A 27,827-nucleotide genomic window follows, 5' to 3' on the forward strand; every position below is an offset into this window, starting at 1 on the left:
GGCCAAGTGGGTTACAGTAGTTTTTTAACCAAACACATAGCTTTTGTTTAGTTCTAAGTGCTCCCCCCCCCTGCATTAATTAAATGTGTCCAATTTGATCCTTTACCAATTTATTCCTCATTCATTAATTTTGACCAACACTGGATTAACCTGGGCAAAATGACACATTCAAATATTTTGCTCTCCCTCTTCAGGAGGACCTGTGCATGCCAGGGGTTAAATCCTGACGCTTGTGGAGCATCCTTCTCCTTCGGCTGCTCCTGGAGCATGTACTACAACGGCTGCAAGTTTGCCCGGAGCAAAATCCCAAGAAAATTCAAGCTACTGGGAGATGATATGAAAGAGGTATATGTGCACCATTGTTTTACGATAATGTATTATCCTAATTAAGGTACTTAATACTGACAATTTTATCTTACAGGAAGAGAGACTGGAACACAACTTTCAAAATCTAGCAACCTTATTGGGTCCCTTGTATAAAACTTTGGCCCCTGATGCTTATGGAAACCAGGTGTGTATATTTGGACATGTATAGACTGCTTGCCTTTCCACATCTCCATCTTAATCCTTTATTATTATCAAGATATATAACAAAAATGTAAACCAAGCATGGTTTTAATGATTAGTGATGTAATTTGCATGCAATAATTCATCACCAAGAACAGTACACTGTGCATGGAATATTTTCTCAAAGTATCTATATGATAAAGTAGTTTTGTACATATTTCCTATATATATTGTGTAGTGAATACTGTTGTTCCTGGAAACAGGTGGAACATGAACAAAGGGCACCAGATTGTCGTCTGGGGCTCAAGGATGGACGTCCCTTCTCTGGGGTCACTGCTTGTCTGGACTTTTGTGCCCACGCTCACAGAGACCTCCACAACATGCAGGGCGGTAGCACTGTGGTAAGCAAAACCTGGGAGACATAGATCTTTCTAAGTATGTTGTTTATGTTTGAGAATGGAATAGATACAGAGAAACTGCAAACTGCACATCAGAAAACATATAAGTGAATAACAAAAGTAGATTTGTCTGTGATATCCGCAACAAAAAGTAATGAACTCACTCTGTTTTTCCAGGTGTGTACATTAACAGGTGAGGATAACCGAGAGATTGGAAAGATACCAGAGGATGAGCAGCTCCATGTACTGCCTCTTTATAAGGCTTCCAAAACGGATGAATTTGGAAGTGAGGAGGGTCAGCAGGAGAAAATCAAGTCAGGCGCCATTCAAGTCCTCAGTGCCTTCCGTCGTCAGGTGCGCATGCTTTCAGAGCCCGCCAAGTCTTGCCGGCAAAAAAAGCTGGATGCTAAGAAGGCAGCTGCCCAGAAAAATGCAATGCTGGACAATGAAAAGGCAGAGAAGGCCCTCCTGGCTAGGTCAAAAGCTGGCACTTATGAGCATACCGCTCAGAGCACACCTATGGCAGGTAGGGTAACATTTATTCTGACACATTTTATAAATTGTATCTCTTTGTAGGGACATGTTGTTGCGATACAAAATTATTTTATCTTTATCTTTGGGGGGGGGTTTGTTTTCTAGGACCTATTCAAGGTGGTGTGGGAGCAATCCTACAGTCAGGTCAGCCAACGCACCCCCTTGGGGCCCATCATCAGCAACTACAGCAACTACAGCAACAACAGCACCAGAGCATTCTTCCCCCTTATCCTGGCTCAACAAATGTAGCCAGCTACCCCAGGTTCCCCAACCACCCAGGGTCTTTTCCAAGCACTTCCAAGCCAGGCAGCATGTATCCCCCTCAGCCTCAAACACCAACCAGCCCTTACCCCTCCCCGCTTCACGTACAGAACTCTTGCATTAATGGATCAAATCGTCCATATCCGGGTTATCAATGTAACGGAGGAATGCCCCTTGACAATTACCATCCATACTATGCTTCAAACCCTAAGCACCTGGATATGTATCGACAACAGCGACCAGCGCTTTACTCAGAGCAGCAGTACGGTGTACATCAACGTTATGAGGTCAATTATCCGCCAAGGTATGGTGATCCAGGTTTACAGGTGAACGGTTACAATGCCTGCAGCATGAGGCCAGTTCACCCCATGAGACCTTACTCCCCTTATGGTCCTAATGGAGCCTCAGACTCCCAGTTTATGGACCCCCTCTCACGAGCACCCTCAGCTCATGGGGGTCTAGACTATACAGCTGCTGTGAGCAAAGGCAATCAGTTTGGAGGATACCCAAATCCATACCTATCTCGGAGCCCTCAAATCTTAGCCCCAGGCCAAGATCCTTTCCATATGCAAATCAAGACCGAGATGGGCATGCCTCGCCCACAGATGCATTCTGCTCAGTTAGGTGGTGGGTGTTTAAACCCTGAAACACAGTCAGGGTTAGGTCTGCCTAATGGGAGCATCATGGGCTCCGGTATTAAGCAGGAGCCTGGAACACAGACGCCCACAACCCCTCAAAAGCCCGAGGTGTGGTCGGACAATGAGCACAACTTCTTGGACCCCGACATTGGTGGTGTAGCAGTGGCACCAAGTCACGGCTCAGTCCTCATTGAGTGTGCAAAACGGGAACTACACGCTACAACACCCGTTAAAAACCCGAACCGCACCCACCCAACACGCATCTCCTTGGTCTTCTACCAGCACAAAAATATGAATGAGGCCAAGCATGGTTTGGCATTGTGGGAAGCCAAGATGGCGGAGAAGGCTCGAGAGAAGGAGGAAGACGCAGAGAGGAATGGTGGTGAAGGTACACCGAGCAAGGCCAAGAAGGGGGCGAAGCGTGAGCATCCAGAGTCAACAGAAGCAACTGGGGAGCCTCCTTACAAGCGTTTTATCCAGGCACTTATGGAGGGGTCCTTGTCGTGCACAACAAACAGCTATGTCAATACATCTCCGTACGCCTTCACCAAGGTCACAGGACCTTACAGTCAGTTTGTGTAAGAAAAACTCAAGAAGAACAACATTTAGGGTGCTTTATTTATGAGACCACATGCACCTCTGGCCTCATCTGTGCACTTCTTCCTATCCATAAGGTTAAAAACAGTGTAGAAAAAGGAACCTGTGATCAGATGATATAAATCGTCTTTCACCTCTTTAACAATCAAGTTCTACTTGTTGACCCTTTTAAGGATGTATTTATTTTTGTTTTGCAAGATACACACTGTCGAAATCTCTGGTGCTTTCAGTCGGATACATAAGGACCTATTTTTAATGGAAACAAAGTTTCATGTTTGGTGGCTTTATTTTTCTTACAAAATTGTACTCTTGGCATAAAACACTGACTTTTTAAATGACAACATTCACGGTGCTAAAGTGTGTGCTTATTACCATTTATTTAAATTCAAATGCCTTCACACTATGACGATAACTCACTCTACGAGTGACACTCAATGACTTATGTCAACAGAACACTGAAACTATGATCCCAAGGTCAAATGATCAGCATCACAATGGTTTTTGGCAAGTCAGTGTTTCTTAGAGCACTTTTTTAATAATGTTTTAAATCATACATACAATCTGGTTATACTTCATTGCTACATTAAGAGTAATTCATTTCTCAGCATCACTCAATTTAAATTCATAATTTATAACAGAGGATTGCATGAGCAATCCATGACACTGTTTTGGATTCATGCAAAAATATTTTTTTTAACTATCATTGTGTTGGTGCTTCTTTCACTTTCCTATGTCATTTATACTGTAAATTCTTATGGTGCATTTTTAAAATTTTGAGGAAAAAAAAAGTCCACATTTGTTATTTTCCAGGTTTACTTTGTTGTCAACGACTGTTTTAATGTTCCTTACCTTAGGTTCATTGAACAAACCTGGACTGTGAATATTACATGTAGTTGTATGTCTGTGGTGCTTAGAAAATGTGCTTTTTATACACTGAGGAACATGAAACAGGGTAAGCTCAGTGTCAGTTTCAGAGGGCAGCTGGCTTGCTGTGGGGTCTTTAATTGTTGTAATCTAACTGTAAGATAAACAGGTGAGATTTGTACAGTAAATTAATTTCCCTTTTTGGAATTACGGTTATAGATTTTGTGTTGTAAAGAATGCTAACAGCCCATTTCATTGTATTTCTTTGGGTTTCAACTGATTTTATATCATAACGGTGCTATCCAACCAACTAGAAACATACAGTGTGAGACTTTTGGGCAGTGAGAAGGCTTTTAAATAATGTACAGTACAAACCTGTCATATACCTCAAAACTAGTTTGGCAATAGGATTATAACATATTTTTCTTTCTTCCTTTGTATATTACTTTCAATATGTTAATAACAGTTTGACTTCAGGCCACGAAAAGCATAAAAGTTAATTTCTTACTTTCTTATCAATCTGCTAGAAAGTCTAACTTGAACTCGAATCTTTGATGTTACTGTAAAATCAGGGACATTTTCAACTCGCTTTGTGTTCATCGCCTGTATTCATCTGGTCTTTTTCTCATTCAGGGATTTACCATTGCATCCTGAATCCACTTTTCGTCTCCTCTACTTCACAAAGAGAATTATTTTGTGAGGAAAAAGATACTTTCCTGCAGTTATTTTACTTCTATTTTAGTTAGTGGGATGGTGGTAATCTTTAAAAAAAGTAATTTGAACAAGCACTGAGTTGACTAAAGGGAAAGTTTGATATTGATTTAGTAAAAAGTGATGTATTTGCTTTTGCTATGAGGCAAGACCAGGGCAGTGATTAACATAGTTTCACATCTTTGTGCCTGTGTATAGTTAAATTTATTTATAACCACTAAGCAATTGTATAATGATTTTTTCTTCCCTGTCTTATTTGATTGAATTAATGCGATATATAGTGGAATGACTGTCATGTTATAGTAACGACTTACCCCACTCTTCAACATATTCATTTTCTGAAAGCACTTCATTTCTTTTTCAGGTAAAAAAATATGTAATAAAAAGAATTACAAAAACGTTTTATTTAAATAGATTGTAAATGTGTTAAAAAAATAAAAATAAATTATGTCACAATGTACATACCAAGAACCTGTATTGCAGGAATACAACTCGTTCTTTGATGTTGATGTAGGTTCTTCTTCTTCTTCTTCTGTCGAATTGACGCCACAAGCTCACATCAGCAATCCTCATATCTTTAAATATGATTTCGGCTCTTTCAGGTGAACAGAACGATCACGGTTAGATGATCCAGGAAGTCTGTAAATGTACGCTCACTGTCACGGCAATGTTTACAGTTATAGTATCCTGTTGGCTCAGACGTTAGAAGTTCTAGTTTTTTTTAACTGTTCCAATTTTGTAAACAAATATACATTTAAGAAAAAAAAAAAAAAAAAAAAGTTGAATTGCGTACAGGACCCAGCTACCGTAGCAGGTTGTGGTTGAGAAAGCCGAGGTGTCTAAGATATAGTGGGTTAAAAGTATAGCCATACTTGAAGACGCTTCCGAGTGTTTCAGAGAGTCAACATTACTTGAATGACTTTCTGGGCTTAACTAGCGCTCAGCTCGAAGGTTAAGACACTAAAGGTTTAAAAAACAATGTGCAACTTTTTCCCTGTCATTTTGTTTTTTAAGGCTTCCCTTTGTTCTCCTGAAGTTTGGTATGCTACAAAAAATGGAATTAAGGATGGTATTAATACTGTAAGTATTGTAATGTAATGAATGCAGTTTATTTGAAAGCTGTTTATTATATCATTCCTGATATTGCTGAGATGTGGGTGTTTTTTTTAATAAAATTTATATTTATTTAAAGCAATTTGATTTGTTACTCCAAGTTAATACTAATATCTAAATTAGTTTGCATTATTGTGCACATGCTGAAGTTTTTGAAATGTGTAATTACTGATGAAACTGGAAACTTTATTCACGCCGTGTTATTTTTTATTTACCCAAACAGGAAGAAATTAACTTGTTACATACAGACAACGTTGTAACTGATTACATTACTGATTTACAAATGAGAGTAATTATTTTTGTGATTAACCTCTTAAATTACAATTATAACAAACCACTCAGATCTTCACTGGCTCGTATTTTCAGATAGATTTAGACGGCCGACGAGTCCTTACCAAAAGTTAATCCAGCTGCATTCAAAACATGCAGCTGCTTCAAGAGGTTTTGTTGGTTTCCACGTCGACTTTATGGCGTCAGACAAAATGCCACTTTGTGTCCACTGTGTGAGAGAAGAGTGAGAGTCTCATCAAAAATATAAACATTGAAACATTAGTGCGGGATTAGACATCGTTTACTTACCATGTGGAGACACGGGATGTGTGCCGTCGTATGCCGGGGCCTGAGGAGTCAAACGGGACAATTACCAACCTACCTAACAGTTTTATAAACTAATATTGTGTTTGCTATCGGCATTGTGAAGCTCTCACCGATTCCACCACCTCTCTGGCCTCGTCTGTGCTGCACTTGAAAGGGCTCTCGCGGCAGGAGATATTTTTGCTGATCAAAGTAAAAAGCGTTCGTTACACGTCCGTTGTTTATTATATACACATGTCCATCACATAACTGTCACACTGCAGGAGTTTCACCTCCCGTCAACTAACCATTCGATCCCGCCGCTGGGTGTCTGCTTCTGCACTAGTGCCCTCCAGTGCTCATGGGTGGACATAATGATCTCAACTGCAAAATCCTATAAAACAAAACAAAAAGGCGATCAGAGGAAAAGACATCGTTTGATTTATTAGGGAGCAATATATAGTTTGAGCCACAATAGAGTCCAACCCAGAGTACACAAACCGTCTTATCTACGTGCTGTTTGGCGGTACAAAGGTTTCCGTACCTTGTCTTTGAATTGTCCTTTGAATCCAAATTGGTTCTCAGGCTTTCCATCAGGAACCTTATATTTCCTAAACCAGTCGACGGTGGCCTCTAAATGACCGGGCCGGCTCTTGCGGACATCTTCTATGCCTGAAGAAAACAACCAGTCAGCAGAATGACAACACAGGAATAATGTGCACCTTGTACTCCATTTGTGCTTGATGCAAAAGTAAGAGCATGTTGAAAATCATCATTCTGTTGGACGGTAGATGTTTAAAGAAGATGTAGAGATTACAAATAAACATCATCAATGACTAATGTTCAAGAATCTTATGAGCACATCTCGGATAAACAAGATTCAAAGTGGAGAAACTCAACTTCACAGAACTGTCGATAAGAAGCATTTCTTTAGTGGAGGCAATGAGGAGAAGGTCGCAGACAACGCAGGTTTAAGCATATTCAGAAACCGGCTTTACGAATGCTGGTATGGGGTTAAAAAGAAGCATTCAACGTGTTTACTACGCCTTCAGGGTACACACGATGTTTTGTAAAGAAAGGCTGAACGTAAACAAAGCTGTTGACGATGAGAACTCCTCACGGCATGATCCAGGTTGGTGTTTTATCTACAATCTGAAGTCATCTCTGAGCTGCCAACCGGATTCATGCGTTGGATCTGCAGATATTATTAATATTCGTAATATGTTATCAAGTGCAGATCTGACGAGCTCTGGAGATCGGTTCACTGACACTTGTATCTTTAGCACATTCCAGATTAAATCCTAATTTCCCTGAACATGCACGGTGTCCTGAACTACGTTTCTTCAGGATGGAGAGCGGATCAGTGGAGGACAGTTGATATGATCTGTGGAAAACACCCACTGTTCAGGTTCTTGGCGTCTGGGTCCTTAGCATTGATAGCGATGACCTTCCAGTCCATCTCTCCCTCGTCGATCATGGCCAAGATGCCAAGCACTTTCACTTGGATCACCTGACCTGGAAAGCACACCTGAAGAACACACCTTAGCAGTCACAAATCAATCAATCGCACAATTATCTTTGATCACACACACACACACACACACACACCTACCTGGGTGCCGATCTCACAAACGTCAATGGGATCATTGTCACCACAACACTTCGTCTCTCCGTCCGTGTGGTTTGGATCCTCCCAGGTCTTTGAAGGAACGAAAACATGTAACAAATCAAACCTGACGAAATAAATAAATACATATAAAGACCGCTGACTAATGCTTTTCCATAAAAACTTAATTCATCGCTAAGTCGTGACAGCATGAGGATGATGGATGTTCACACAAAAACGTTTGAAAGGCTTCGTGCTGTACATTTTCCTCACCTGTGGGAGCGCTCCATAATTCCAAATGTAACCTTTATGGGGAAATATGTTGGCAACATAGCGGAGCTTTCCTTTCTTTACGTCTTGTTTGATCGGGTTCAGCGGTTCCTTAGTTGCAATCTGGAAATTGAGGCAAATGTGTGTTTGTACTTTTGTCTCCCGTGTCGCCAACACTCAAACGCTTCAGGCTACCGCTATGCTAACTCCAGCACAAGACTCAAGCTTTCTTACCTCCATTTTAGCGTTTGTCCATCGAGGCACCTCCACCACCATGTTAAAGAGCACCTGAAATGACATAAGAAAGCCATAAGCAGTGTATGTTGGGGGTGCATTTCTTTAGCTGGTAAACCTGAGATAACATTTTGATTGGACAGTACCTCACTCTCATTCTTCTTGGACTTTTTAGCCGGCACATCATTGTCCTGTTGAAACAAAATCTGTGAATTTCTGATTTGAATATCGTGTTTATTAAGAGACGTGAAGTTTCTGCAGTAATTGATCAAACAGAACTTCTGCTATCAAAGAGTTACCTGCTCCGTCTCCGCTTTAAGTGCGATGTCATGGAACGGGGAAATGTATTTTCCATCAGTGGTTTCTGGGAAAAGAAGGAACAAAAAAAAAAAAGGTTAGAAAAAATAAAATCAACCTTCCTACATGCAGCGTAAACATTCATTCTCGAATGTTCTACGTGTGGGCACGTTACACAGAAGTGTAGCCAACAACATGGAAACAAAACTCGCACGAGAACGTTTTGATGAATTAAAGTTAAATGGTTATTTGTGTTTGTGAAGCAGCGAGCATACGACTGAATAAATGACAAATAAAGAAGAACAATTCAAGGTAATGAGTAATAATTGATATACAAAATGGTCATTTTGTTGGTGAATTATTCCTTTAAGTTAAATACAGCATTTGCTTTTGTTGCTGTAGACTAAATATATTATTTTAAACCTGTCCTTTCATAAGCGTAGTTGTTCTCGTCACAGTAAAGTTCATTCTTAACGTTGGAGAATGGACTTTCAATCCTCACAGTTTGCGTAATTGTCACTGGGACAGCTCAAACACACTGCAATAACATTTAGCTAATTCTATCCACCGTTTGAAAAAGCGTGTAAGTGGACCTTGAGTTACACATATTCTTTTTTTAATATTTCAGTTACAATTCATCCTCAGTTCAGGGGCTCATTAGGCTGTAACTTATCTTATATCTGTTGGCTATACTGGACATCATGTTGTCCTCGTTTATAATAAAACACCTGAAGTCACGACCCAAACACAGTCACATACTCGAAACAGGAAGTAGGAAATAGGATATTTTATTAGGTTTACAGTGAATACAATGACTCAACATCAGCATTACAATACTTGAGCTCAACAACATCTGATAGGCTGAATTGTTCTGTTGATGAGCAAATACGAGTTCATGTCTTGTAACTTGTCCACGTGACCACCCAAACAGGAAGTAAAAAACCACGTGAGGGTACAAACGGAAACATCTTTCTTTCAGTTTACAGTAAATAGGTGTATAACATTAAGGGGGGGGGGGGGTGTTTCAGTGTAAAGCGAAGTGGTGAGCGTGCCACATGGCAAGAACAACCTCGCGCATGCAACTCAGAGGTCAAACCTGGACCTGGAGGTCGGAACCTGTCACGCGCCGGACTCTCGGTGCTAAAACAACATGAAAATGCAGACACGCATGGTTAACTTACTAAAATAAATCCGGTAGTCAGGACAATGGGGGTGTCCTCGCTCCTCCGTTTGATAGTGCATCGTTTTTCTGGAGTAAAACAGGCGAGGGAACAGCTGCTGCTTGTGTGACCAGTTTGTTTCGAGAAGCGGAAAATGAGCCGAAAACTGTCGCCAGGCAGCCGAGCGGAGAGCGCAGCAGCAGCAGCGGAGTGCGCAGCAGCAGCGGGCTCATCATCGACGCTTCTTCCTCTCTTGGTTCCTGCTTCCCGTTTTCTTTTTCCTCCCACCTCCGCCGACACTGGGAGAAAGAAATGTCACAGCCGCCACAGTGAATCTGGGGCTGCCTGTCAGAGGGTTTTCAAAATAAAAGCACTCACTTTGCAGCCCAGGCTGAGACTATGCTCTTTATAAAACACAACGAAAATAGCATTAAAAAAAAAGACCTAAAATATGTTTTGAATTTAATTAGTAATATGCAAAATTGGCACCTCCTGGGGGTATTTTATTTTCATGGGATTATAATGTGTTAAATCATTTTAGTTGTTTATTTTGTTTATGTAGATTTTATTTGTATTATTATTATTATTATTATATTATTTTTTGTATATTATATAATGCTACAGTTCAAATTAGGGAGAGTTCTTATATGTATGCATAAAGTGTTAAATGTGTAAAATAAAAAAACAACTCTGGGGTTTTTCTAAAATGGAGAAAGTACATTTTTGGATGATTGTGAATGTGCAATGTACATTTCGCTTTCCATAAGATTTATTAATCTGGGATCTGTGGCCTGATGCTTGCCGCTAAAGGCCGAGAGGAAAGTTCAGGGCAGTCATAAAAACTTGTAGGCCAGATGTTTTAACGCGTATATTTATACATAATTTGACTATTTTGCTACTACACCTCAACAGATCACATATATGCTTGTAAGTAACTATTAATAATAATAATAATAATAATAATAATAATAATAAACTATTTGTATAGCACCTTTCATGCAAGAATTGCAGCCCAAAAACATAAAAGTTAGTACAAAGTTAGACAGAATAAGAGAATTTACAGTACAATAATCACAGTGTTGATGTAAATGAGGTGTGAAATAGAAAACCACATTCATCACACCAGTATGAGGTCAACAATGGGCCCCTGTGGCCTTTCATCTGGTTTACTCTGCATCAACTTCATTATTAACTTTTTTTCGTCAACTTTATTGACCTTTCAACGGTTAAAACACTATAACAGCACTTTTACTTTGAAAATTAAATCGTTGCAACCGGTAATTCATTTTATGTTCATATTAACTTCACAATTCTTCCATCGCATACTTGTGGTCCATGCAGAAACACACGAACACACACATCTTTGTCCAACACATGGAAGCATAGATTTGCCTTATTTAACAAAACAGTGGTATTTAATTGCTAAAGCATGGCGGACATTGAGAGACATTAATACTGGATGACTTTTTATTTTATTTTCAATTCTTTGGTCTTTTTAATTGCAGCTGTTTTTATGTCACAGTTTACAAAAGAACAAATGTTCTAAAGTTATAATCCTATTAGTAGTAACTAACTAAGTACAAGACGTTTGTAGAGCTTTTGTCACTAACATTAGATTAACGCTCTCCTGTTGTTCAATAGCTCAGTGTAATATTAATTATTAATTTCTGTGCAACTTTGGCCTCCATTTTGAGAACAACCATAAAGTTTGCTGTCTTGCTTTAATGTCCCCCTGCGTTTGTTTTTATGGCGTGAAGTTAATGGATTCGATGTTGGTAATCTCCACAATACATCAGGAGATCAAAGTCCATATGTATCCATTGTGTGTTGAACAAACATCCACCCCAGTGACCTTGATGTGTCTCTTTTAATGTTGAATAGCTCGGTCTCTGTTCAAACAAACTACATATCTGCAGCCATAAAAAACATTTCTTTATTTAAATCTTAAAGTGGATGCCTGCCTTTGATACTGTTGCCAAGCTGCTTTGATTCTGCGGAGCACGCAATCCTATTAATTCCCGCGTGCTTCAGATGACAGGACAGTTTATTTTACAGATCTCACAAGAAAGTAGCCGTGTGGACAAAGTACTATGACTTTACACGATGCTGACGTGAACTGGACTGATATGAAATGTAAAGGGAGGTTATGGAAAATGTATTTGATCAGTTTTAATCCTGATTAGGAACTTCCGGATGAAGGGCCAAATGAGAAGAGCGCTTCCTTGCTTCAATTTCTGTGCCCATAAACAAAGCACTCAACCATGACTCCTCCAGTGATGGCGCCCGAGAGGCCAGCAGTAAACGTCTGTGGCTGTGAAAAGACGGTTTCAGGCATGAGTGTGTTTTTATTTTCCACTTGATCTCGTTCACGCACCTGACTGGCTCCTGCAGCTTCTTCACTTTGCTGCTGCTGGCAAAATAAGGTTCTCTTTGTAATTGCTTCTCACCAAACAAACTTAGAAAAATAGATCCTGGTAACTTTTATTAGCGTTTGCTTGTTGGCTGAGAACATATAAGCAAACAGTTGCTTACAATAATGACAATGTGTTTGTGTTTGACCAATAAAGGGGCTTTATTGGCTCGGAAGTTTAAAAAATACAAATTCACCAAAAATATTTGTACAGTACATAATAACAGTAATTTAAACATTAACAACACAATTAGGATTTATATATTATTATATATAATTATTATTAATGTAACTGTATATAATACATTTATATTGATATAATGTATTGATTAAATGCAGTTTAAACATTAATAATATTCAGGATGTTCATAATATTATTATGTGTATATTTATAATATTCATAGTTCATACTGAGTGCATTATGTGGACTCTTATAATCAAATGTATCCGCAACAACTGGATTAAAGATTTAAGTTAATTATGAAGCAAGAATGTCAACCATTCTTTTTTATAAATAAATAAACAATATATATTAAAAAAACACTATATATTTATACTTTATTTTATAATTATATATATATATATATAATTATTTATTATTTATTTACTTATATATACACACATTTATATATACATAAACATACTTATATATATATATATATACATATATAAAGAAATGTTAACCATTTTCTGTTTTGTTCTGCTCTAAAGTTTTTACTACTTTCTGACATTTTAGAGACCAAACAATGAATTGAGATAAAAATCGTTAATAAACAAATAAATCATTAATTGGAGTTCTTCTTAGAAGCAGCATTTTATTCAGTATAAGTTTAATGACTATATTTTTCGGCCTGACATTCTTTCTGTGCACTTGTCTCTTTGAGCAGACCAAGAGAAGCCGCACCCCGAATAATACGATGTCACATGAGCTGCTTTAGGGCGAAACACTTAATATCACCGCACTGACATCACTCAGGAGATTACATTGTTTGTTCGCTTTCTTTCTTTGAGTATGTAGTTGACTAAGTCTATTTGGTTACATAGTACTGCTAACATTGACGTCTGCTTTGTTTGAATGCAATTTCCCTGTGCTTGTTTTAAGGGGGTTACAAAGAATTTTGATGATGATGGTGATGGTGATGGTGATGATGATGATGCAGAGCGGGATGTTGTAAAAAATACTGTCTTATGTTGATGACCAGCTGAGCCATATATATGTGCATCATTCCAGTCTAATGGAAGTGAAACAGGTGTGCTCTGAGTGCACTGCACAGTGATCTGAAAACACAATGGGAGTGCTCATTACCTGTGGTGGTTCAATGGGGAGGAAATGCATCCGTTCATTGTGTGGCGAGGAACGCAGTATCTGGTTGCTGCGACCAGAAGTCATCGTGGCAGCTTATGTGTCGTGAATTAACCTGTCGAACCAGATCTGACGCTTTATGAGGTTCAACTTATCGGTTGTTAATTGAAGGAAGACATTTAATTGTGTGTAATAAGATGAAAATATGATTTTCACCGTTTCACAAAAACGACCCGCGTATCCTGACACGGCAATAAGCCAACACACACGTGTGCGTCGTCATGTCTTTCACACTTTTGAACATCAGTGTAATGCAGCTGTAGACGGTGAAATCATTTTCTTTTTCTTTTTTATAGACATACTGCACAAAGATCAACTTACTTGATTTCACTTTTTCCTCGTGTAAATATAAATCTCTGGGGGATTTACAGCACCCGGGTCATTTACATAAATACTTCCTTGGTGCATTGTAAGTGTCTCTGTGAGCTCTCGCATGCATTTTTAATTTATGGACATAGAGTTTTAGTAAAAGCAGAAAGAAGACTTCAGCTGGTGGTCATGGATCTGTCCTCAAACCTTCTCCCTGGGTGAATATAATGCTCTGAGGGAAGATGCATAGCACAGCAGCAGAGAGGTGTGGCCACATAGCATTCATGACAGGTAGACACGGGGAGGAGCTGCATTACCTGTGCAGAGCAGACTATCAGTGCACACAGTGAACACTGCACCTGTTGCACCTCCCAGGCTCTCTCTCTCTCTCTGCTTCTCTCTCCCTTTTCCTGTCCCTCTCTCTTCCCCTTCTTTTTTCTCCTTGGCTGCTCTGAAAGGCAGCCGACGGCCTCAGCATGGATCCCAACGAGGCCGGCGGGGGAGAGAAGGAGAAGGAAAAAGAGAAGGAGAAAGTGATAAAGAGGAGGAACCGGCCTGTGTTCCTGCGTTACCTGGAGAGGAGGAAGACGGACACTATTGTGGTCCAGGACTCGGCCAAAGGTGACATCAACCTGGGGACGCTGGTGAGGAGGAGTCAGTCTGACAAGACGGAGTACAGCGCTAAACTTAAAGGTACACCAGATAATGACCTCTCCAGGGGTCACAACTATGGCAACAATCTAAACACACGTGAACACTCTCAACTCTTTACGTGGCAAATGTGTTGATGACACCCTGGTGAGGAGAAGTTTACTAATATGTAGATGGACTGTGAGAGTAGCATCGATAGCTTAAGGGCAACAAACAAATAGATCTAGATTAAGATTTATTGGCCTCGACGGGTATTTGTTTTCACAGCAAGCCGGTACACAGAAACATACAAACATATACGTAGAAACACAAACTTTTAGAAATACCAACACACAGATCGAGACTAAACTTTCACAATTATGCAACTACCCCAGCTCTCAACAGTGTCAGCGAGGCACATACAGTACGCTCTCTTGCTCTGGATACTGGGCAGCTGTTGTTACTATGTGTTGAGCAGCAGATACTCCCACAGGGATGAAGCCACATATGCAAACTACGATCCAAACTCAGGCACAGAGGGGTGGCTTTAGAAGTGTTCCACGCCGGCTCGTAAACAAGAAAGATGTACAGATTGTTTGTCATCACCAAGAGTTTTGAGCGACATCAGAGTTCAGTTTGCGTCGACTTTAACGCGACACACTTGCGTTGTTTGACCCGGAAAGTAAAAAAAACTAGTTGGAAAGGAGAATGACCTCATTACAAATGCTGACACAGTCTTTTCAGTGACACACACACACACACACATGTCCACATTTCAGAGAAAACTGGCTTCACCTGCCTTCACGGTGAAGTCAGGGACTGGGAATGCTGCACTTCAGGCAACATGACTGACATCACTGTGTCAGCAGGGGGTTACTATTAAAGATTAGCCAAAGCATGTCGTCTTTCCTGTGCCACTTGTTCCTGGGTTTCCTTTCCTAGTGGCACCTTGTTTTAAAATAGCAAAGTATAACCCACTTCTCACTTGGTGTTGTACTGATTAGATAGCTTACACACACACACACACACACACACACACACACACACACACACACACACACACACACACACACACACGTCTTATCAGCAGCTGCTCTGTTTACTTGCAATAGAGACTCTCTACTTTTTTGCACTTTCTGTTTTCTTGACCAACCTGCATAATGTCAGGAAAGGGTTGTCAGAAAAAACACTGCAGTGTTGTCAGTAAACCAATCGTCTCGCCCTCTTTGACTTAAGCCTCACAGCTGACAGGCTGTATTACATATTTACTGTTGTATTACCATCGCAAATATTGACAGAACGATGACAGAACGATGACTTCACCGAAAGAGGAAACATGTGAGCTGCTGCTCGTACAGCTAGTTCCCATCTGCTCGTCAGACAGGTTGTTCAAGCCACAGAACCATGGCGACGGGACATCAATATGTCTGATTATTTACAGCGTGCTGAATATAATAGTTCTGGCAATGATTTACCGGCACCAAGCTCACATAAAGGGACAGTGATAAACTAAATATTGATATGTATTTAGACGCAAATCCTGCATGGAGCAGGTTACTTTGATGTGGGTTTATATAGTTTAAGAACTGTGTGTGTAACAATGTGTGTGTGTGTGTGTGTGTGACCTTCACTTTTTTGGCATTAAATATTTTGTGGCCTTCTTTGATGAATGTTAACATACTAAATATGATAGATGACATTTTCAGAATACTTTATCTCGGCATTCTCGGCGACAAAATCCCATTGTGCATTTGACGAAAGTCAAACGTGTGATTTTTCTCGCCGGCGATATGTGATACGCCGTGTCGTGTATTCCATCTGTTGGATCCCTTTCTGTGGGCTGAAAAGCCCGGTATCCACTTTCATGGGAACTCCTGTTCCGGCCCCCATCACCAAACACGATGCTGGAGAAAGTCAGCACAGTGTGATACTTCTTTTACATTTCCACTAGTAAAAAACATGTTTATCTAAACCTCCCATAATAACAAATGTTATTCTACCGTAAAACATGGAAACACATTTAATAGCAATTTATTCCAAAGCTAAGTTAGACTCATGCAACAAATCAAATCAAATCAAATGTATTTATAGAGCCCAATATCACAAATTATACATTTGTCTCAGTGTGCTTTACAGACTGTACAGGATACAACACCCTCTGTCCTTAGACCCTCTGTCCTTAGACCCTCTGTCCTTAGACCCTCTGTCTTTAGACCCTCTGTCCTTAGACCCTCTGTCCTTAGACCCTCTGTCCTTACACCCTCTGTCCTTAGACCTTCTGTCTTTAGACCCTCTGTCCTTAGACCTTCTGTCTTTAGACCCTCTGTCCTTAGACCCTCTGTCTTTAGACCCTCTGTCCTCAGACCCTCTGTCCTCAGACCCTCTGTCCTTACACCCTCTGTCCTTAGACCCTCTGTCCTTAGACACTCTGTCCTTAGACCCTCTGTCTTTAGACCCTCTGTCCTCAGACCCTCTGTCCTTACACCCTCTGTCCTTAGACCCTCTGTCCTTAGACACTCTGTCCTTAGACCCTCTGTCTTTAGACCCTCTGTCCTTAGACCCTCTGTCCTTACACCCTCTGTCCTTAGACCTTCTGTCTTTAGACCCTCTGTCCTTAGACCTTCTGTCTTTAGACCCTCTGTCCTTAGACCCTCTGTCTTTAGACCCTCTGTCCTCAGACCCTCTGTCCTCAGACCCTCTGTCCTTACACCCTCTGTCCTCAGACCCTCTGTCCTCAGACCCTCTGTCCTCAGACCCTCTGTCCTTACACCCTCTGTTCTTAGACCCTCTGTCCTTAGACACTCTGTCCTTAGACCCTCTGTCTTTAGACCCTCTGTCCTTAGACCCTCTGTCCTTAGACCCTCTGTCTTTAGACCCTCTGTCCTCAGACCCTCTGTCATTAGACCCTCTGTCCTTAGACCCTCTGTCCTTAGACCCTCTGTCCTCAGACCCTCTGTCCTTAGACCCTCTGTCCTTAGACCCTCGCATCGCACAAGGAGAAACTTCCTAAAAGAAACCCCATAATTAAAGGGGGAACATGTAAGAAACCTCAGGGAGAGACTGAGGAGGGATCCCTCTCCCAGGACAGACGTGCAATAGATGTCGTGTGTACAGGATAAACAACATAGTACAAATACAACATCTGACAGAAATTATGTTGTGTTGAAAAAGAGAAAGATTGGATGAATCCAGGAAAATGTCAAAAAGGCTTCCCGGTGTCCAGCAGGACCAGGGCAGCAGGCGCAGCCACGATTCATGATCCTGACGTAAACTGGATAACAATTAACATTGAAAAGTTAATTAATAACTACTGAGGGAAAAGGTTTTTCTACTTTGTAATATTAACAAAGCAGAATTCAGAAGAAAGCTGTGATTCTTTAACAATGGCAGCCGTTACATGTCTGCAATCACTCAGAAGAGAATTCATCTTTTGCAAAGTTTAAAATGTTTTGCAGGTGTTTTCAACCTGTGTTTCAGGGGGGAAAGTAAAATGTAAGGTGTAGCTGTATGCAGTGTTGCAAAAGCAGAATGTGATCGGATCTCTGGCGGAGTCAGTCACCTGTGAACACAATCTGTACAGTGTTCGCATTCATGAGAAAGTCCTGCCCCACCGGCCAGAGACACACGGGCCATTCTACTCAGCCACAGACACTCTGACTGTACCTTTCCCTCACGGCTGCAGTTTCCTTCATTTGCAACCGGTCATTCCTGTTGCCTGCAACATTTTTACAAACATTTTTCAGTGCAACTTCCTCAATGCTTTGACTGCTTTGATTATCATGTGCAAAAGAAATGAGATCTGACCCGGAACCACAGTAATGAGAGAACATACAAAATAATAACGTGAAGACCGAAAGTGTGACTGGACTAATACACAGAAGGCTTTTATTAGCACTAGCCTGGGGTCCACACACACACACACACACACACACACACACACACACACACACACACACACACACACACACACACACACACACACACACACACACACACAGTCAAACACAACTTTACGCCTATGCTGTACTGACGATAGCCACAAACAAACAAACAAATGATCTCATTGAATAAACAATTAAGTGCGGAAGAGAAACAACATTATCATACATTTTTAGCCAACTTGATATTTGTTCCTTCTTCATAATTTATGGATAACATGTATAGTATTATTTTGCAAATGGTGCCTAAATATACTGTAAAGAAGGTCCCAGGTAATATTTTGTACGGTCAAATCTTCTCCATGTTTACTGTGTGTGTGTGTGTGTGTGTCTGTGTGTGTGTAAAATGAGTAAGCTGACGTGGGTGTAGTAGATGAGTTTGTATGTGCATGCATGACTGTGTGTATGTATTCCTGCGTGAATCAGTGTCAGTGTGTGTGTGTGTGTGTGTGTGTGTGTGCGTGTGTGTGTGTGCGTGTGTGTGTGTGTCCTTGCATATGTAGGTGTGTGTTCATCATTGTGTGCCACTCCCAGTCTGAGCAGATGGAATGCCTGAGCACGACGGAGCATTACATCAGCGGCACGATTAGTTCTGTAACCTGACACGAGCCTCGCAGCGCCTCTCTCGCTCTCTCTCTCTCTCTCTCTCTCTCTCTCTCTCTCTCTCTCTCTCTCTCTCTCTCTCTCTCTCTCTCCCCCCTCTCTCTCTAGAAGGAAGTGGTGTGTGGCGTCGATTAGGCAGCGAGGAAGCATCCCTCTTCTCTGAACAGACAGACACTCCTGCCTGCCATGCAAAGCACAGAGCAGCCACAGACTGATTAGACAGCAGAGCAATAAAAAAAGAGAAGTGAGCCTGACTGGCATGTTAAGTGAGGCCTTTTGGCGCTGGAGTCAAAATAATTATATCACCGTGAAATACTGATGGCTGCTGAGGCATTGAGCGGATGCGTTAGAAGAGATGTACCTTTTTTCAAGCGTGCACAGCCGACAGGGGTGGAATGTTTACCAGCATTTCTTTGGATAATGCACACGGATGGCTTGAAATGTTGGCAAACAAATGCATTTTTTGGGGGGGGGGGGGGAATTGGAGATTTACAGCAAAATGCAGGTGCACTCACAACAACAACAATCAGTTGTGTACGTCCTTGAACGACCTCTACGACTCAGATGCTGTCATTGCTATAGTACATGAGAATGTGAGAGGCCACCTAAAAATATAAAAATAAATGTCCACCCTTCTTATCTTCAGTCCGTCCGCTGGCCTCCACTGGTCACGTGAGAACGACCGTGCTTGTATATTAATTTTATAACGTCGTCTTTTCTCAGAGAAAATGACTCCGCACGAACTGTCGACACCCCCCCCCTCTCCAGCTCTGGACCCAGAGGAGGTCCGTTTGAGGAAGATGAACCGCAGGTCAAAGGTCATCCAGGAGCTTGTGCAGACTGAAAAGGATTACCTCACAGACCTGGAGCTGTGCATCAGGGAGGTGGTCCAGCCTCTACGAAATCTGCAGGTAGATGCTTTACAGGATCCCTCTTGTGGGGGAGACGTGATATCAACCCCGCCAACATCTACACAAACAAATATTCAACTAACTGCCTGCTGACATCATTTTAAAATATTGAAGAGTGTCACTTGACCAACGTTACATTATAATCCTAGCTCTGACCACATTTCTAAAATTAAAACCTTGGAGAATTTAAAACAAATAAACAGGAATTAGCGTTGGAATATTCAGATTCAGGGTGGAATTAATACAAATAACAGCTCATAGTGATTCTGGTTTATACTATAACCTGTTTTGTTTCCAGGTTGTAGATGTAGACAGGTTGTTCACAAACACGGAGACAGTGTGTGAGGTGTCTGCAGCGCTCCTTCACAGACTGCACGCGGCCGTGGCTGATCCTGATCCCGAGGCAGTTGTCATAGGTACAGTAACGCCTGACTTTGACTCTTGGCTGATTGAACTACTTGTTGACTTGTACTTGCTCTGGTTGATGTTAGACAAAAGGTCTCCTGTCCCATTTGTATTTGTAGGAGAAATATTCATCCAGGCGAAGGCAGCTTTAGAAGATGTGTATAAGGTTTACTGTTACCACCACGATGATGCCAACATGTCACTCAAATCCTATCAGGAAAAGGAAGAAATAAAGCAACATTTCACCACGTGTGTATTAGCTCTGAAGTAAGTCAAGTAATTCATTAAAAATTCAAACTAAAAATATAATGCTATCATTTACAGTGTATAATCTGACTATGTTCCTTTGTCTTTGTAATTGCAGGAAAATTTACGACGAAGAGTAAGTACCCTTTAATGAAAAATCGATGTTGGCAACATACAGCTTTCCTCCCCTGGCTGTGTTATTTATCCATTAAGAGTTTCCACAGTTAACTCCGGTTGTTTTTATTATTACTGTAGCTGTAACTGTAGCTACTGAAGCTATTCTGTAGAGTTTATTCTTTGCGAAATCATCTCTGTCAGGCTGTGATGAAACTTATGTATCCAGGGCTTTTATTGTGAAACGGAAGACAGACATTAGTCTACAGCCATTCCATTGGGCAATCAAAGCACGAGCGCACAGTCAAAGCAAAGATGTTATCTATATTACTTTAAATATATTGTCATATATAGACTGATTATTGTGTGGCATTATCAGTTTTGGTTTTGTGGTTTTCTGTTCTGTAGGTCATAACAGTTCATATCAATAATCGTCATGAAACAAATAATCGTTTACTGTATAATGTATTTATTTGCAGAGGGAAACCCAACCTGCTGAACATGGGTTCACTGCTCATCAAACCGGTCCAGAGGATCATGAAGTACCCGTTGCTGCTCGGGGAGCTGTGGCACGCCACGCCTGAAGACCACCCTGACTGTCGGCCACTGCAGGAGGCGTTCACTGCTGCCAAGATCATCAACGTCAACATCAATGAGTTCAAGAGACGCAAAGATATCGGTGAGATGGCATGTACAGTAACACGCACCGCAATTTGTGATTTCTTTCTACCTGTGAGCACAAAACAAGTCTAAGACAAAGCTGTTGAAATGTAAGGCTGGATTTACACTTTCATGCAACTGAAGTGAAATTAAGTTGCAATTGAAGGTGTAAATGGTGGCCCTCTACAACGTACTCCTGTTCATTCTCAGTTATGAAGTACAAGAGGTTGGACGATGAAGGCACACTGAGGGGAAAGCTAAACAAGTTCAACATCCACTCTATCCGGAAGAAAGGCGACAGGTTTGCCGGCTATCTCAAGATCCTCACTGGAGTCGAACCTCAGGTGAAACACCGTTCTCTGTAAAGATACGTTACAGATACACGACATTGCTGCTTTTATGCAAAAGAAATGTTACATAAGGCAAAGGCGTAATTGGTATTCATCTACTTTCTAAGCAACATAATTAAACTCTTCTGTCCGCAGGTGAGAGATGAAGTATTTGACCGAGAGGAGAAGATGTTCAGGAGTCTGGAGAAGGCTGTGAGGCAGCTGGCCAAGAATGTTCAGTTTTACCTGCTGCACACTCAGGTAGGATCATATATATTAGCCGGTCCTACGACATAATGTGTTTGTTTTTAATGGTTTTTAATTCTGTCAACTCTCCTGACACTTTTTGTTTGATGTCCGCTCTGCAGGAGATGGTTTCTGTGGCCGTTCAAAAGATCCAGGACATGGAGGACATGATCAAGGACACGAACGGCTCATCGCACACTAATGGGAATGACCCCTATAAGCACTTTGTAAGTGCGGCTTTTTTTTTGTTCTTCACAACAGTGTTATTAGTTTTATTCAGGGAGATAGTTTACTTAACAACCCAGCGTGTCTGTCCTGTTCCTACATGACCTCACATTCACCCTCCAGCTGTGAGTCATCTGTCACTTCGCCCACAGCTAGAACTTTAAATAAGACTCTTTGTTTTAACACTCTTTCAAAACCAAAGTCTGTAATAAGATTAACAAAACAAGTGTAGACTCAAAGATGTGTACTATAAGAAGAAAAGTGACAGACTTAAGGGATGCATTGTGTCTGCTATAAAACATGACAGCTTTAATGTGACAGATGCAAAGGAACATTACTTCATGTCTTATGATAAAGTAATGTCTGCTAGAGTCTTATTGTATGCAGAATAACTTCACTACCTCTCATTTGTGTGCATGCAGATCAAGCTGTAGCAGCTCTATTCTTCTTATGCATTCAAGGTTAATGCAAACTTTACTGTCTCCCCTCGGAGAACATTGTTTGTGAATTAAAGATTCTGCTGCAAAAACATTATTTATTTTTTTAAGTATCACACAGAATTACTCAAAAGTATCTCTTCACATGTACAGAATGCATTATAGAGAATACCAAATGAAAATGTGGAGACTCGCTCTCGATATCTTTGCTCATCTTCTGCCGTCTCATTGATGTCTGACTCCAGAAAGACAGTTTGGAGCGCCTGGTCCTCGCCCCCCTCTCCTCCCTGCAAGGCATGTTCACAGCCCCACAGAAGCTCATCCAGAAGCGTTATGACAAATTGCTGGATTACTGCAGCCGCCTGGAGCGCTCGTCTTCTTTTTCATCCTCATCCTCATCCTCCACCACTTCTTCCTCTACTTCACTGGTGTCAGAAGACCCGCCTGGTCCGGCCAGAAGGGACTACGAAGCTATCAATGCCCTGCTAGTGGAGGAGCTGCAGAGGTTCAACAAGGCGGCTTATAATATCCTGACCAACTGTGTGTTGTATCTCGTGGCCCTGCTCACAACGCTGATGGGTCACATATCACTCCGCGCCCCGTCCATACAGCAGCTCCCGGTGAGAACGCCACACATACAGTAAATCCACATAAATCTATTTTCAGTCGGTTTAATGTTGAAGCTAAAAATGTGATTTTCCTTTTCAGGCTCCATTGTCAAACATTGCTGACGTGCAGAACAGCATCATGGATGAGCTGAACAATCTGACTTTTGTCAACGATAATGCTCAGAAGTTGATGGAGCGTAAAGTTAGCTTCGAAAGACAACGAGACAAGAAAACAACGGTGAGAAAGTGGAAATAATCTATATTGTATCATTCACATTAGAGCCTGAAATGTACCATTTAGATCCCGGGTCAGTTGTGTAAGTGTCTGTAAACCTCACGTTGACTCCATGTTCAAACAAAAGTCCCACCTATTCCTTCTTTCTATTTGTGTCTACATTTCTTGAACCAATTCCAAAGCATAAATGAGCAGCTATAAGACTTATCAAAGGCAGACACAGAGAACATCTCCAGGCTGTGATTAACTGAAGCACTTGGCAACCCAAAGCTCCACCAGAGACTTACATATCCATATGTGTGTGGGTGTACACGTATGCACGCACATGAGTACATATATGAGCGTGCGCTTGTGCTCGGACATGTGAGTGCATCTGTTTGAAACTCCTACCCCCAGGTGCTTATTACCTTTCGCCCTCCCACGTTGCTGATAACCAACAACTTGCCTACATGTGCCCACACACCAGACCCACTTTAAGTAATTACACCCGTTGTGCTGCGCTGTCCTCCAGATGCCCGAGGTGCAGCATCAAACCGAGGAACAGCGCGCCTGGCTGCAGGCAGAATATCCACTGAGCCGTCTGTACCAGCTGAAGAGGAAGTGCAATGGCTGCCAAGGAGCAGGACCTCAGCCTGCTGGAGGGAGAGCTGGTAGCCCTGCTGGAGGACACGGACCCATTAGGCAGCAGCAGTCGCTGGCTGGTTCACACTGGAGGTGAGTATGTGTGGGTGTGTGGTTACGTGAGGACAAAGACCCTCGGTGCAGCGGTAGCTCAAGGTGAATTGAGTTATCAACACTAGACCATCTGCAGATACAGTCGGTATAGGTCTCCTTTAATACACATTCCTCTTGGAATACACCTGCATCTATTAGGCTGTGGAGACACACCAAACTTTACTTTCTGACAGTGACAAGTCAGCACACAAGAATGAGTCCCAGGGGCTCCTGTGATGTCATGGCTGCTGGTACCTCTCTGCCTGCCTCTGGAGATGGTTGCTTCACAACAGGGCCAACTCCATAGCTTGTCTCCATCTCCCCTCTACGTCTCGCAGAGGCACCTGAGATCCCGATGTCTTGTTTGGAACAAACCACTGCACGTTGTAAGCAGTGTCACCTAGAGTACAAAGCCTCTCCCTATGGGTATTCGGAAACAAGGACGGAGAGATGACGCTTGCGCGCCTCTTTGTACTCGGCAATAACAAGTTCTTTTTTACGAGCTCTGTCAGAGTGTGTGCTTGTGTTTCGGTACGTACTCCATTCTTCACAAACTTGTCTTTTCCTCTGGGATTACAAGCATTCCCAGGAAGTTTGTGTTGTTCATCCTCCTGTTGATATCAACACTATGAATATGCTTTCCTCCTATTTAGACATTCTTCAATTTTGCTCACATGGATTTAATATTGTGTGAGCAAATGTTTACGGTGTTAATGTAAGACACGTAGTCCCATATATTGAACACGTGTCCCCATTTATATTTAAGAAGCTATTTATTTGATTAACGAAGGAAAATACCTCATGATGTTTGTGCTGTAATTACCTTACTGTTAGACATTTAAAGGCTCACTTCGCCCAAATTGCAATATGGAGATTTCCCAGGTTTCATTATCTGAGATTTGTCTCAGTTTGATTGTCGTGCTTGTACAAATGAAAAAATCTCCGAAACAATTTCCTGGTTACTTTCACTGGTTACTAGCTTGTCTAAAAGTGGATGACAGACAGTTTAAGGTAGAGTGGGTAACATCGGAGTAAGCTAGAGATTTAAAATGAATCATCAGTTGATAACTCTTTTCCAATAAAAGTAGCTAGCAGCACTAGCTCCGAAAGTCGCTAAATCTAGCGAAGAAGAACAGGTAGGGAGACAAGTAGGGAGACAGGTAGAGAGACAGGTAGGGAGACAAGTAGAGAGACAGGTAGGGAGACAAGTAGGGAGACAGGTAGAGAGACAGGTAGGGAGACAAGTAGGGAGACAGGTAGGGAGACAAGTAGGGAGACAGGTAGAGAGTCAGGTAGGGAGACAAGTAGGGAGACAGGTAGGGAGACAGTAGGGAGACAGGTAGAGAGTCAGGTAGGGAGACAAGTAGGGAGACAGGTAGAGAGACAGGTAGGGAGACAAGTAGGGAGACAGGTAGGGAGACAAGTAGGGAGACAGGTAGGGAGACAGGAAGAGAGACAGGTAAGGAGACAGGTAGGGAGACAGGTAGAGAGACAAGTAGGGAGACAGGTAGGGAGACAAGTAGGGAGACAAGTAGGGAGACAAGTAGGGAGACAGGAAGGGAGACAGGTAGGGAGACAGGTAGGGAGACAGGTAGAGAGACAAGTAGGGAGACAAGTAGGGAGACAGGAAGGGAGACAGGTAGGGAGACAGGTAGAGAGACAGGAAGAGAGACAGGTAGGGAGACAGGTAGGGAGACAGGTAGAGAGACAAGTAGGGAGACAGGTAGGGAGACAGGTAGGGAGACAGGTAGGTTGCCCAAATGAAATGATTGAGTGAACTTATTACAGTCCTACCACAGACACCGGATTAGCATTTGATCTGCTGATTGCTGTCGGGACTTAAAGAGTATTTTACCAAATTTAACAAAAAGATACTTTACCCACCCGAGCTATAACCGGGTCGCTGGGATGATGTGTTCAGTGTTTGACGTGTCTCATGGAGGAAATGCATATCTCAAAAACCTGGACAAATGAAAACTGTCTGCATGGCTTTACAACTAGAGCAAAGTGACATGGTAATTGCTATTTGGCTGAACCAACCCTTTAAATTGAACTCAGAGGTCAAGCATCCTGACAAACTGTCCCTTTGTGTCGCTGTTAGGTACACAGGGCTACGTGTACTCCACATTCCTGAAGCAGTACAACCCTCTGAGGGACTCCCAGCGTGCCGCCGGCCATATGGCCAAAGAGAAGCAACAGCAACAGCAAGCAGCAGCAGCCGCCTGCCATGGCGGACGAGGACTTTGACGACCTTAGCCTGTTCGTGTCGGGCAGTGGCGGCAGCAGCAGCCTGCGCAGCTTCAGCCTCAACACCACTGACAGCGGCTCAACCCTCTCTGGACTACAGGGGGAGCCAGAGAGCCCCGAAGACCTGAACGACACTTCGGACACTGATGCTCAGCAGGTGTGGCAGCCCACGTGTATTTCTCAGAACTGTTCTTGCACCGTGTGTATATCATTTTAAGTGAATGCAGTGCGTAGAACTGGGGAGACAGGTAAAGAAAGTCTTGAGTACAGTCAAATTCGAGATGATTGACGTCCTTTTGCTAGGTTTCGCAAAATCAACAGATGCTGAACGACTACATGCCTCAACACTCAAGCACGCCCATGTGCATAAATGTGCACTCATAAAACCTCATAATTACAATAAAAAGAACAGCTCAGCAAGCCGTGTAACTTTAACCGGCCATAAGTGTCTCCTCGCATACGAGACTCCACCAGTAACATATGAGGGTTGTTATTCCAGAGGGCCAGTAAAACAGAGGTGTGCACTTATAAAGGCCGGATGAGCAGAAGCTCTGCACACTTGATAGCTTTACAGTCTCCGTCTCGCCGGCATTGCACTGAAATGGGCTGAATAACATTAAACCACGACAGCGCTGTCACTCTGGCTGCAACGCGAACAAGGCGTTGAACTCGTTGTCACGTCTTAATCAGCTCTGATAACCCAAGATGACAATCTTCATCATAACACGTTATTGGTCTTCAAATATAAAGTGTTGACTCGAGTCACTAGATTATAACCAATGAACATTCGGTCCATGTGGAAAAGCTAATAAGCAGTGCCACCTTCTGGAGTTACAGGAGAATACACTTAAATATTTATTGCATGATGTCACTGCAAAATAAGATTTTTGGACTACAATTTGTAAAAAAAAAAAAACTACTGCTGTTTGCCCCTAATTAAATGTGATGTGTCTTTCCACAGTTCTATGCTGTGTATGCATTTCAAGCACGCTGTGACCAGGAGCTGACCTTGCAGGAGTACCAGCACGTCCGCATCATTCAGTTCTCGGACCTGGGAGGCAATAAGGATTGGTGGTTAGCTGAGGCTAAGGGACAGAAGGGATACGTCCCTGCTAACTACCTTGGCAGGATGTCCTACGCATAAATAGAAGCAATGCTGTGGCATTTTAAACAAACTCGCTTACACTTTACAAATAATAATTGAAATAGTCTCGAGTTAGAGTCATATTTGCACTAGGTATCACTTATGTCTCATACCAAAAGTGTTGATGTTGAATCTGCTTTGCATTCAGAAGATCATGAGAGCGCTCACCAATGGGACTTGACCAATAATCTGTGATGAATATAATAATGGTAGGAAAACACAGGGCACTGTGCGGAGCACTTTTTCTACTTCAGTGTTGTTATATTGATAATGAAGTGATTTATTCATGA

General features: G+C 41.9%; 3 protein-coding genes across 5 annotated transcripts in view; 2 read left to right on the forward strand and 1 right to left on the reverse strand.

Annotated features, from left to right (window-relative positions):
* tet2 (tet methylcytosine dioxygenase 2) overlaps positions 1 to 5,318 on the forward strand; it is a 29,474-nt gene extending 24,156 nt beyond the window's left edge. For all 3 annotated transcript variants that reach the window (XM_029442747.1, XM_029442657.1, XM_029442569.1), the window contains exons 6-10: positions 195 to 345; positions 422 to 511; positions 771 to 908; positions 1,083 to 1,431; positions 1,545 to 5,318. In XM_029442747.1, coding sequence (XP_029298607.1) covers positions 195 to 345; positions 422 to 511; positions 771 to 908; positions 1,083 to 1,431; positions 1,545 to 2,920 — 2,104 coding nt within the window. In that variant the 3' untranslated portion in view covers positions 2,921 to 5,318. The remainder of the gene's footprint in view (positions 1 to 194; positions 346 to 421; positions 512 to 770; positions 909 to 1,082; positions 1,432 to 1,544) is intronic.
* Positions 5,319 to 5,510: 192 nt separating this feature from the next.
* Positions 5,511 to 10,124, reverse strand: ppa2 (inorganic pyrophosphatase 2). The gene is given in 13 exon segments (XM_029442874.1): positions 5,511 to 6,122; positions 6,203 to 6,242; positions 6,331 to 6,400; positions 6,505 to 6,590; positions 6,741 to 6,868; positions 7,598 to 7,724; positions 7,809 to 7,895; positions 8,076 to 8,195; positions 8,307 to 8,360; positions 8,453 to 8,497; positions 8,606 to 8,670; positions 9,785 to 9,860; positions 9,862 to 10,124. Coding segments are annotated over 13 exon segments (1,062 nt in total). The 5' UTR covers positions 10,000 to 10,124; the 3' UTR covers positions 5,511 to 6,096.
* A 4,197-nt stretch (positions 10,125 to 14,321) lies between these two features.
* On the forward strand, positions 14,322 to 27,568 carry arhgef38 (Rho guanine nucleotide exchange factor (GEF) 38). Its single transcript, XM_029439066.1, is given in 16 exon segments — positions 14,322 to 14,538; positions 19,740 to 19,927; positions 20,226 to 20,343; positions 20,452 to 20,599; positions 20,697 to 20,714; positions 21,172 to 21,371; positions 21,563 to 21,696; positions 21,838 to 21,942; positions 22,050 to 22,154; positions 22,835 to 23,209; positions 23,298 to 23,435; positions 23,944 to 24,048; positions 24,050 to 24,146; positions 26,248 to 26,342; positions 26,344 to 26,550; positions 27,355 to 27,568. Coding segments are annotated over 16 exon segments (2,433 nt in total). The 3' UTR covers positions 27,538 to 27,568.
* Positions 27,569 to 27,827: the final 259 nt, after the last annotated feature.

This window comes from Cottoperca gobio, chromosome 1, assembly GCF_900634415.1.
Source record: "Cottoperca gobio chromosome 1, fCotGob3.1, whole genome shotgun sequence".
Classification (NCBI taxonomy): Eukaryota; Metazoa; Chordata; class Actinopteri; order Perciformes; family Bovichtidae; genus Cottoperca; species Cottoperca gobio.